Source organism: Gopherus flavomarginatus, chromosome 3, assembly GCF_025201925.1.
Source record: "Gopherus flavomarginatus isolate rGopFla2 chromosome 3, rGopFla2.mat.asm, whole genome shotgun sequence".
Taxonomy (NCBI): Eukaryota; Metazoa; Chordata; order Testudines; family Testudinidae; genus Gopherus; species Gopherus flavomarginatus.
In genome coordinates this window covers 50,243,686-50,256,086 of record NC_066619.1, presented here as the reverse complement: position 1 = coordinate 50,256,086, position 12,401 = coordinate 50,243,686, and the positions used below count along the sequence as shown (strand labels likewise).

At 39.2% G+C, this 12,401-nt stretch overlaps 1 protein-coding gene across 6 annotated transcripts in view; it reads left to right on the top strand.

The window, feature by feature from the left end:
* Positions 1 to 12,401, top strand: part of FCHO2 (FCH and mu domain containing endocytic adaptor 2) — a 228,201-nt gene that overhangs the window by 202,718 nt on the left and 13,082 nt on the right. For 5 of the 6 annotated variants that reach the window (XM_050945258.1, XM_050945259.1, XM_050945257.1 and 2 more), the window contains 4 exons: positions 2,716 to 2,827; positions 3,439 to 3,594; positions 6,717 to 6,849; positions 8,709 to 8,908. In XM_050945258.1, the coding sequence (XP_050801215.1) occupies positions 2,716 to 2,827; positions 3,439 to 3,594; positions 6,717 to 6,849; positions 8,709 to 8,908 (601 nt within the window). Of the gene's footprint in view, positions 1 to 2,715; positions 2,828 to 3,438; positions 3,595 to 6,716; positions 6,850 to 8,708; positions 8,909 to 12,401 lie in introns of those variants that run through there. The other variant, XM_050945261.1, reaches the window with a different exon arrangement.

Below are 12,401 nucleotides of genomic sequence, written 5' to 3'. Positions count from 1 at the left end.
TTACAGTTAAATCTATCTTTATAATAAGGAGGACTTAGTTTTGTTTGGAGATTTTTTTTTTAATGAAAACTTAGACTTTTGCAGAGCACAGTAAAAGCTGAAAAAAGAAAATAAATCTTTTGATTTCTAGTGCCCTGGGTATGACCAAGAAAAAAAGAAATATGTATGTGTGCACTTGCATATATATGTGTCTGTGTCTCCTTAAATATGTGCAAATTGTAATATATTAAGGAAGATACAGTTATTTTCAGCAAGCAAGAAATTCCTGTATTTCTTTTACGGAATGGAAAAATATATGTATACACGAAGTTTAATAGATTTTGCATAATTCTCTCTAATGGATCAGTTTGAATTTATCTATAAGAATATAAAAAGAAAAAAGTTACTGTAAATCAACAATTTGTACCTCTGTAAAAGACTATTTATTTAGTAGGAAGTGATCGCCTTCCAGCCTGGCTCTGCAGTTGAGCTGTCTAATCATTACTCTCTATTGGTCTGATGAAAAGGGGATAAATTCCCATACAAGTGTAGAGCAATACTTACAGCTTAAACGCATTTTTAACTCTTTGTTATAGATGACTTTGTATTATTTGCTGTCTCCATAGTTGAGCATTTCACTACAGAGATGGAAATTAATGAGTCCAGTTTTGCCAACTCATGATAAAATCATATTCCCATTAATTTCCATGAGTCTTGCAATATTTGATGAGTCATACAATATTTTGTTTTTCTTAAAACAAAATTGTAGGGTTATGTAAAAATCTCAGCTTTCTTTTTAAAAAAGATTAACTTTCTAGCCTTTGTAGCTACAGCAAAAAGCTTGAAGATGTGGCCTAAGTGTAGACTGAAAAGCAAATAAAAAGATGTCAACATATTTTTTATTAATTTCATGTTTCTAATCAGTCCACTAATATTTATTTAGTCTGATTCATGATTTTTTAATGCCTGGGCTGGCAATACTGTGAGTCGAAGGAAGAGTACGTGTTCTAGTAGAGGTTTTTTATGTAAGTGAATTGTATTGGTTCATAGACAAAGTAACTATTGGGAAGAATTCAAAACATTAAAGCATCTTGTAAACAGTGCACAAGACTTTAGAGGAGAAGGTAAGACATGGTAGTATCATAATAAGACTAAATATCTGGAATCTGACCATTTTTTTTTAAACTCTTCTCTCACTCTCATGCTGCTCCTTCTCCTCCCACCCCTCCTGCCTCAAATTAAACATACAGTTCCCACACCCACATGTACTTACTTCATAGGTTAGTACATATATTAACAAGCTGCTTCCCTATATTAAGGTCCCACCCTCCTCCTACAGCAGTGTCTCTCAAACTTTTTGACCCCTTTCACATAAAAGGCCTCTGAGTGCAACCCCACTAATAAATTAAAAATACTTTATTATATATTTAACACCATTATAAATGCTGGAGGCAAAGCGGGGTTTGGGGTGGAGGCTGACAGCTTGTACCCCCCATGTAATAACCTCATGACCCCATGAGGGGTCCTGACCCCCAGTTTGAGAACTCCTGTCCTACAGCATGTACTGCTGATAAATCTGAGAAGCACATCACAGTATTTCAAAGTAAATTATAGGATTAGTTTGAAAGCAGAAACATGGCTTTTCTGCTTTATGGTACCTCAGTAGAAAATATTCATTGGTCTGTTTCTGCCTGCTTACTGAAAAGTGTTAGGCTTCCTTTGTGAGCAATATGCTTTGCATGAGACAGTCAGGTTTAATAGGAGTACAGGAAAAGCATAATAATAAGCTTTCCACTGTGCTATTGCTTTCAGTAACTGGCCGTATATATTTTAGAGTGGTACATTTTAGTCCCTGGTCTTCACATGTGCATGCACAACATTTTGTTGTTATGCATACGTTCACCCACACTCTTCTTATGCAGCCACAGTGTAAGAAGTCTTAACGCTAGGTCTCAGTTGGTTTTGTAGGTAAAAATTGAAACACTTCTGTGTATGTAGGTGTTTTCATAACAACTTATGAAGATTGGACTCAGGCCTTTCTGACTGTTTTCCCCAGTACATTGAATGACTTTTAAAGTGGTACATATTTCCTTGTAACTCTGAGGCATATCCTGATTCCTTAATAGGTGGACGTAAAAATCTCAGTAAATAAAAATGTTCTGTGATCCTCTCATGTGAAAAGTGTTTGCCTGCTTGATAGTGCTCGAGACTTAGTTAAAGATGCCAATATTTAATTTATGTGGAATCAGACTAAACTGCTTGGGGGTTTTATGCAGACATAATTGGAATCATGACATGTCCATGATGACTCTCTTCTTTTACTATACATTTTCTTCATATTATAAGCATACAGTAGAGAGTTTGTTTTATGAGTAGTACCAGCTACATATTTAGTTTCCTTTGGGTGCTGTTGGCTTTAATTAATACAATGTTACCATTTATGTTGTATCATGTATGATGTGTTCCCTAGTATCTATCTGTTTAAAATGTCATTGCAATAGTCCTGTTTTCTCAGGTTGCTTATTGTTGCTTAGTGCTTTGATTGTGTTATATTTTGATTTCAAATGTTTTTCAAATACATTTTTCCACACTTTTCAAAAAAATACTTTGGACTTTGCTGTGAAGCTGCTGATAGTGACTTCTTTTACTTGATACTTCAGTAACATAGGCAGCCAACCATTTTGAAATCTAGCTAAGCTTCTTGAAAATTAAACCTATAAACCATATGTATTCTAGGTGTTTCACGTGGTCCCAGCCCTGTCACCCTTGGAAACCAGGACACCCTGCCTGTTGCAGTAGCCTTTACTGAATCTGTTAACGCCTACTTTAAAGGAGCAGATCCTACAAAGTTAGTTTAATAGTGAATTGTTTTGACTATACTGAGTTATATTTAGAAAACAAATTGGTCTTTTTTCTTTTCTTTTTTAAAATGGGGGAAAAATGGTGAAACTTTAGAAGAATGTGGTAAATTCGTTGAAATGAATTTCTGATGAAAATGAGATGGTGATTTATCACTGGCCAGGCATAGTTCAGGTAGGTGCTATGTGTAAATTGTCCCACACAGCTCAAAGCACCTCATTTCTACCTGCAACACCTCTGCTATGCCAGTTGTGGCCATCTCCTACACATAGTTGTGCCTTGTGTTTGTGGTGTGGAAAAAAGAAGTTCGCCAACAGACTACTGTATGCTTTATCCACCAAACTCATTTCACTTGCAAACTCATCTAATTTTTAAATCATATTCCAAGAGGTGAAAGAGGTAGTGCAATAAGCCATAGTGCCACCACCTCTTCATTTAGAATCAATTTGTATTTTAAATTTATGCCTTAGATACAAATATTCTGAAAACAGTAGATCTTTACTTTAAAATTAATAGTGAAATTTGACATGCAGTAAGAACTGGGTATTTTTGTTTTTATTCCGTTGTAATAGAATTGCTCTTCTCTCATCTCTTTCCCAGATGTATTGTGAAGATCACTGGTGATATGACAGTGTCATTCCCAAGTGGGATTATTAAAGTCTTCACCAGCAATCCATCTCCAGCTGTACTCTGCTTCAGGGTAAAAAACACAAGCAAACTAGAGCAGATTCTTCCAAATGCACAACTTGTATACAGGTTTTGTATTTTTTTATCTAATAGAAAACCATGTGATTTTAAAATGTGAATTGTTATATTACTATTTAAAAACAAATTCTCTGATATCTTATTGTTTAAACTTTGCTGTGAATTTTATTTATGCCAGTAAACTGCCTTGTGTTTTTTATGCTTAGTTTCTGTTCAGCACTCTCACTCTAATCACAGTATGAGAATTGCATAGATTACTAGACTTGAAATTTCCATTGATTATAATGGAACCACATGGCTAAAACTGCAAAAATGGCTTAAAAATCTATGGATGGCTTAAATGAATCTGTGGATGTCTCTTTACAATCGATTTTGTAAATTAAATGTTTTAGACAATCTCTGTTAAAAATTAAACCCTATTTAATTTATCTAAATACATAAATACGTGTTTAAATTATATGAACAATGTACCTGATCACTGAAAGAAACAAACTAGAAATTTCAAAATTAAGAAGACTGACACTCCCCCTTCAAGGTATATGGCATTTTTTGTACAGAGATCACATTGGAATGATTGATGGATCAAGTGTCAGCCTTCACTTGGAAATTTTTTAGCTTGCAGTTAATACTGAAGTTCTTTTTCTGACATGGCAATTACTATTGTGGGGGTGTTTTTTAACTACACCTTTTTACTCTGAAACCTATCTTTTATACAGTAGACCAGAACCTTTGTGTTACTATATAGATGAGGCATGTGTTATCCACAGCAAAAGTACTTCTAAAAATTCTTAGAGGGAAAAAAAAACAGTGCCCATCTAGAGTAACTGTTTTGTATATTTTTCAGAGTAGCAGCCGTGTTAGTCTGTATCTGCAAAAAGAACAGGAGTACTTGTGGCACCTTAGAGGCTAACAAATTTATTTCAGCATGAGCTTTCGTGAGCTACAGCTCGCTTCTTCAGATGCACAGAATGGAACACACAAACAGGAGATATTTATACATACAGAGAACATGAAAAGGTGGAAGGATGCATACCAACAGGAAGAGTCTAATCAATTGAGATGAGCTATCGTCAGCAGGGGAAAAAAAACTTTTGAAGTGATAATTAAGATGACCCATAGAAGATGTGAGGAGAACTTAACATAGGGAAATAGATTCAATTAGTATAATGACCCAGCCATTCCCAGTCTCTGTTAAGGCCTGGGTTAATTGTGTCTAATTTGCATATTAATTCGAGTTCAGCAGTCTCTCTTTGGAGTCTGTTTTTGAAGTTTTTTTGTTGCAAAACTGCCACCTTCAAGTCTGTCACTGAGTGGTTAGAGCGGTTGAAGTGTTCTCCCACTGGTTTTTGAATGTTATGATTCCTGATGTTATTGTGTCATAACATTCAGAAACCAGTGGGAGAACACTTCAACCTCTCTAACCTCTCAGTGACAGACTTGAAGGTGGCAGTTTTGCAACAAAAAAAACTTCAAAAACAGACTCCAAAGAGACTGCTGAACTCGAATTAATATGCAAATTAGACACAATTAGTTCAGGCCTTAACAGAGACTGGGAATGGCTGGGTCATTACACTAATTGAATCTGTTTCCCTATGTTAAGTTCTCCTCACACCTTCTATGGGTCATCTTAATTATCACTTCAAAAGTTTTTTTTTTCCCCTGCTGACGATAGCTCATCTCAATTGATTAGACTCTTCCTGTTGGTATGCATCCTTCCACCTTTTCATGTTCTCTGTATGTATAAATATCTCCTGTCTGTGTGTTCCATTCTGTGCATCTGAAGAAGCGAGCTGTAGCTCATGAAAGCTCATACTGAAATAAATTTGTTAGTCTCTAAGGTGCCACAAGTACTCCTGTTTTGTATATTGCAGTTAGAGCTGCCTGAAAGTCAGGATTTCTAGTTTGTGAGAAATTTCTGTTTTGAAACACCACCACATGGAGCTGCAGACTCATATAATCCACATGTCCGTGCTGCCATGGCCCCTGGAAGCCAGAGAACAGTCCCCATGGCAGGGCTGCCTCAGACCCATGAGCTCTGGAAGGTGAAAGCTCAGGGAACTAGGTAAACTAGACTGTTTGTTGCTGTAGCAGAGCACTCACAGGGACACGTGCTATCTGCTCAGAGACTCTCTCGTTGGACCTCCAGCTGTATCACTCTGTTACCTGTTGGCTGTATCTCCCTTCCCTGGGTGGGGAGAGGACCCACTCCAAGAGAACTCATGCAAATCAATAACACATCTTTGAGAAGTATCTATACTCCACATTTGTAAGACGGCAACCTGGTGTTCCACTGATACCTTCACAAAGGATTATGTCTTTAGTCCCAGATTCTTCTTCAGATTCAGAAGTACAGACAGCAGGTATTACAGACATCTATACTGCCTGCATCCTTGCACTCTCACTTGTTTGGATACTGCTTACCAGTCACTTGTGTGGAATACACATAGGGACTGCCACACAAAGAAGAAAAGCAGGCCATTTACCTGTAACTGAAGGTTCTTCAAGATATGTGGTCTCTATCTCTATGCAACTGCCTGCCCTCCTTCCCCTCTACTTTGGATCATGACTGGATTTGCAGTAAGAGGAGGAACTGGAGAAGTGTTGGTTCACGCTGCCCCTCAGAACCTCAGTATAGAGCATGAGGGAAGCAACTGTACAGGTGTAAACCAACGGAAACCACCTGCCAGAAATCTCTGATCTCAGGCACATAGAGCGCCTGCATGCCATATGTGGACTAGAGATAGGGACCATACATGTTGAAGTAACCTCCACATTGTGATCAAGGCATTTTAGTGTTTATAATCTTAGATTAGATTAAATTTATTTTTAAAGATACTTTTTTGTAGCTTTTTCCCCTCAAGGTGTCACTACAGGGCAGGTTTTTTTAATATTAAAAATATGTCCTCTTGAAGGAACAATCCAGACACAGCCTTAACTATGGTGCCCCTGACATTCAGCTGTAGTCCAGGGGTGTGTGTTTGTGTTGAATGCTAGTATTGAATAGGTAACCGATGTGCCTTAATATTCTGAACAGTGAAATTATGTTACAGCCTCTTATTGTGTTTGAAAAAAGTGTAAGAAATAAAGGGAAAGGTCTACCACTTAAAATTAAGACAACCAAAATAAGAAAACTGATATTTGTATTCTCATTCCTATCTTCATTTTACATGTAGTGATCAGTCACAAAGTGACTCCAGTACAAAAGATTTTTGGATGAACATGCAAGCTGTCACAGTCTACCTCAAGAAGTTATCAGAGCAGAATCCATCTGCTTCCTATTATAATGTTGATGTTTTAAAATATCAGGTAAATACTTTTTTTATTTGGAGAATTTTTTTTAAGGAACTTTGCATATTTCACATCTGTAAAGAGACTATCAGAATTATTGTTTATGTGGGCATAAAGGAGGATTGTCACCGTTTAGTTGGATGATTCTTAAGCCAGACCTACACTGCACTGTTCCAACCCATAGGACCTCACCTGGCTGCTGGATCAATTTGTGCCGTTGGTGTTTTCTTGCTGCTTCTCCTGGCTTGATGACTTTTCTGTTTGCTCATGCTTGCTCTGAGCATGTGACACTTATGCTGGGTTCCAACATTGCTTCCTTTGACCATTGTTGGCTGAGGGAAGTGAGACCTTATGCTCAATTTGATGGTATTTCTCCATCTGTCTGTGTGATAACTTTTTGAATGTGGCATCCAATCAATTCCACATTTTCAGGAAATAGGGCATAATCCTATTGATTTTGGTGAAACTGGAAAAATCAAAAGGGAGAAATGAGGGCTACAAGGAGCCCCCTGCAGCTGCCATTCAGCAGCTTCATCTACCTCTTTTATTGTCTATAGATCGAAGAACCGGTTGATGGCACTCATAAACCCTTGACAGGATAGCAGCTCTCCCCATCTTCCAATACAATTTAAAAACGTTGATGCCCTGAAAAGGAGAGAGCATGGGAGGGAAAGAAAAGGGTCATGGGGGGCATATAGAGCACCTGATATGGAGGAAGGGAGCACACAACATATGCTGAGAGGGGAATAGGGACGCAGATGAGCCCCTGGCCTGGGAGGGAGTGTGGGAGACCAGGGAAAAGGGGGGCACCTGAAGCCGCTAACATAGGCTGGCGAAGGAGAAGGCCACTCAGAACCCTTGCTGGGGAAGGGGGAGGGGGCGAGAGAGAATGGGAGACACTGGTATTGGGGGGGAAAGGGAATTTGGGGGGGGCACAAAGAGCCCCTGGGATGTGCAGGAGGGGGCATGCATAACCCTTGGGGGACTAATGGGGGACCCTAGTATAAGACAGTGAGGGGGCACATAGAGCCCCTGTCTTGAAGGTTGGGGGAGAATGGGGAAGCACAGAGTCCCAGACATGAGGAAGCTGTTAGGGGGACACGGATTCCCTGGCATGAGGGAGAAGGTAGCAGTGTGTCCCTGAAATAAAAGGGGATGGAAGGGTGGTACACAGGGAGCTTGTAATGGGAATGTGGGGATACAAAGAGCTCCTGGTGTATGTGATGTGCTCAGCCTACAGAAGCAGCCAAATGTGTGCTTCAACTGGTAGGCAAATGTTGTTTCTAATAGTACTTTTGTGCTAACTGTCCCATGACTGTAAGTTACCCTCTGTCAATTAAATCATTATGGTCCACAAGTGGATGGGAGAAATTAAGACCTCTCCAGGCAGATTTCTTCAGTGCAGTGTAGAATGCAAAAGACAACTTAAAAACTAAACTGACACCAATGTTTTGTATTGGAAAAGCCGGAAAGGGAAGGGGATTTTGGAGTGGATGGGAGACAGTTAATCCCCCTTCCTCCCCCCCCACCCCCCCCAAAAAAAAAGTCTGACAAAAGCAGTCTGTGGAATTACAATATAAAAGCTGCTGAGCCCAGTCTAACTTGGATGTTGTTCCCAGTTAACCTGAGAATATCCCATTTAGTTATAAGGCATGATTAGATAGATAGATGGATAATCTCAATTGTGTCTCATTAAGTAATACTTCTTGAATGAGACCTTCTTCCCCCAAAAAGAGCATTAGTGATTATTAATTTGCATTTATCTCAAATATAACCAGGATTTATAATGGAGTTAGAATCTTAATTGTGGTGTTGCTAACACAGTTCCATAATTCTTACAATAAGTAAACAGACATTTTATTTTAATTTTTTTAAAGGTATCTTCAAATGGTATCCAGTCCACGCCTTTGAATCTTGCAACGTACTGGAAATGTAATGCTAGCACTACTGATGTAAGAGTGGATTACAAGTACAACCCAGAATCTATGACTGTGCCTAGTATGCTGTCTAACATACAGGTTGTCGTACCGGTAGATGGAGGAGTAACAAACATGCAGTCCCTTCCCCCTGCAAAATGGTAAATTCAGTGCATTTCTATTATAGTATCACATTTTTTTCAGGACACTTGTTAACATTACGTGAATTTTGAAAAGAACTTGTACTGAGAGAGTTGCAATCGCTTTAGAAACTTATTTTAAACCCTTTGATAGTGTGTAATCTTATTAGATACACTTCTACCCTGATATAAAGCTGTCCTCTGGAGCCAAAAAATCTTACTGCATTATAGGTGAAACCACATATCGAACTTGTTTTGATCTGCCGGAGCGCGCAGCCCCCACTCCCACCCCACCCGTGGAGCGTTATATCAGGGTAGAGGTTCACTCCAAAACATAGACAATAGCCAATCAATTTATATTAATTCAAATTGAAAACATGCACTCATTCCAACCATAATAAAGTAGGTCAAGCCAATGCAACTCTCTGTGTTCTTTTGAACAAATTTGTCACTGGCTGTATTTTGCACGAAGCTGAGCGTAACATCTTCTAACCTAATGGTCATTTCATCTGTAATTGCTTCCACGGATCATGTTGAATTTGTATGTCATGTCATGTGGACAGTGTAATCATTGGAAGCAGTTAACCCACCTGCTGCCATGGCTACACAGGTCAGCATCAGTACTAACACATTTTTCTTCTTGCGTTGTAGTTTCCCTTGTAGACAAATTAGAGAACTGCTGGTCTGTAGCTTGGTATCAATTTGCCATCTATTTCTTTAAAATTTGCAGAAAGTTTTCCTGTACCCTTTTCTTGAAGTAATTAGTCACTATTTTTTTCTCTGTGGTGTTTTCAAATAAAAACAATGAGGAGTCCGGTGCACCTTAGACTAACAGATTTAGTTGGGCATAAGCTTTCATGGGTAAAAAACCCACCTCTTCAGATGCATGGAATGAAAATTACAGATGCAGGCATTATTATACTGACACATGAAGAAAAAGGAGTTACCTACAAGTGGAGAACCAGTGTTGACAGGGCCAATCCAATCAGGGCGGATGTAGTCCACTCCCAATAATTGATGAGGAGGTGTCAATGCCAAGAGAGGGAAAATTGCTTTTGTAGTGAGCCAATTTGCTCCAGGCCCTCAGACAGAGACAAATACCTACAAGATCTTTACCAAGCATTCTTAAAATTACAATACCCACCTGGGGAAGTGAGGAAACTGATTGACAGAGCTAGACAGGTATCCAGAAGTCACCTACTACAGGACAGGCCCAACAAGGAAAATAATAGAACACCACTGGCCATCACAAAGAGCCCCCAGCTAAAACCTCTCCAACGCATCATCAGTGATCTACAACCTATCTTGAAAAACGATCCCTCACTCTCACAGACCTTGGGAGGCAAGCCAGTCCTCGCTTATAGACAGCCCCCCCACACACCAACTCAAAGCAAATACTCACCAGCAACTACACACCACATCACAGAAACACTAACCCAGGAACCAATCCCTGTAACAAACCTCGTTGCCTACTCTATCCTCGTGTCTATTCTACTGACACCATCATAGAATCCAACCACATCAGCCACACCATCAGGGACTCATTCACGTGCACATCAACTAATGTGATATATGCCATCATGTGCCAGCAATGCCCCTCTGCCGTGTACATTGGCCAAACCAGACAGTCTCTACATAAAAGAATAAATGGACAAAAATCAGACATCAGGGATGGTAACATACAAAAGCCAGTAGGAGAACACGTCGATCTCCCTGGACATTCTATAGCAGATTTAAAAGTAGCCATACTTGAACAAAAAAACTTCAGAGAGAAACTGCAGAACTGAAATCATTTGCAAATTTAACACCATTAAATTGGGCTTGAATAGGGACTGGGGGTGGCTGGCTCACTACAAAAGCAATTTTCCCTCTCTTGGCATTGACACCTCCTCATTAATTATTGGGAGAGGACTACATCCACCCTGATTGAATTGACCCTGTCAACACTCGTTCTCCACTTGTAGGTAACTCCCTTCTCTTCATGTGTCAGTATAATAATACCTGCATCTGTAATTTTCACTCCATGCATCTGAAGAAATGGGTCTTTTTTTTACCCACAAAAGTTTATGCTGAATAAATCTGTTAGTCTTTAAGGTGCCACCGGACTCCTTATTGTTTTTTTGGATACAGACTAACACAACTACCCCCTGATACTTTTCAAATAAAGTTTGTTTTCTTCAGAACACCTATAAATGGAGATGAGGCAGAGTTTGGGTAGAGGGGCTATTAATATCAGGAAGTGAAAACAAGTGAAGTGAAAACAAAGAACTGTAACAGTTACAAATGGCATTCATCAGGAAAAAATAAAGGGAAATGCTAGCATTGCTCAAAAACAGGAATTGGGGAGGAATTGAGAAAAATTGGAATTTTTTCTTGATTTTTCTGAATAAAGAAAACTAAAGTCAAAATATTTTGACCAATCCTATAGTCAATAGAAAAAACAGGGTAAATTTTTCAGTTTTGTTGAAGTTTATCCAAATTGTTTTTAATTCAAATGCTTAAAAAAATTGAACTAGCTTTAGTAAATATAATATAAAATCATATTACTTAAATCCTTAAATTTGACATATGTTTGCTGCTTTTCATTGTGGTAGCAAAACGCAGAGAACGGAAGAATTTTTCATAAAGACAAGATTGTTATGCTTCGTGTTTCAGGGTTCTTTCTGAAAGCTAGCTGTCTGGTTTTTTTAATCTGAACCTTGCCTTAACAAACAGATGTGGTGCAAGTGCTGTGGTGTTATCTGGATAGTTTCCAGTCTTTCTGGAATTAATCCATTTTTTAATATTGTGCTTTGAGGAAGTACTATAGAAGAATCATTTTAAGTGAAGAAGCTGACAAAATGAATCTTTCTTGTTGTTCAGGCCTGCTATTCTCAATTGGGGGTACAGTTGCCAAACGATTATTAAATTATTCCACTAAGACTATGGCAGCTTTTGCAGCCTGCCTGAATAATGCTTTAATCTCTGAGATGTGCAGAGTATTTCCTAGAGCTGGTCAGAATACTTTGCAAAGATAGAATGTTTCATGAAGGTGTATTGGTTTCCACAGAACCTTTGTTGGGAAGATGTTTGGGTAAAGAAAGGAGGAGAGAGAATCTGGCTAGGTAGTTGGGGGCCTGGAATGCAGAAGACCCAGGTACAAGTCCCTGATCTGGGGCTGTAGAAGAATGGACTCAATGCTGGAGCCACCCACCTCCACAGTTGGGTGTGGCATAGCAGACTCTCCTCCTCTAGCAGCTCTGCAGTCTGCTGATTCTCCTGACTCAGCCCTTTGACCAGGACATGTTTAGTCCCATGCCTCCCAGTGTAACAATAACACAGTTGTCCAGTCTCTCTGGCTGGTCTGCCACAACAATTCTGGGCTCAGTAGTCAGTCTTTTCTCAGGGCTTCCAGTAGTCCATATCCCCTTCTCCAGGGCTTTACAGCACCTCACCACTGGCTGCTGGGGGAGCCCAGGCCTTCCCACTATGCTGAGTTCCAGTCTAGGGACCCCAGGACAGGAAATCAAGGTTC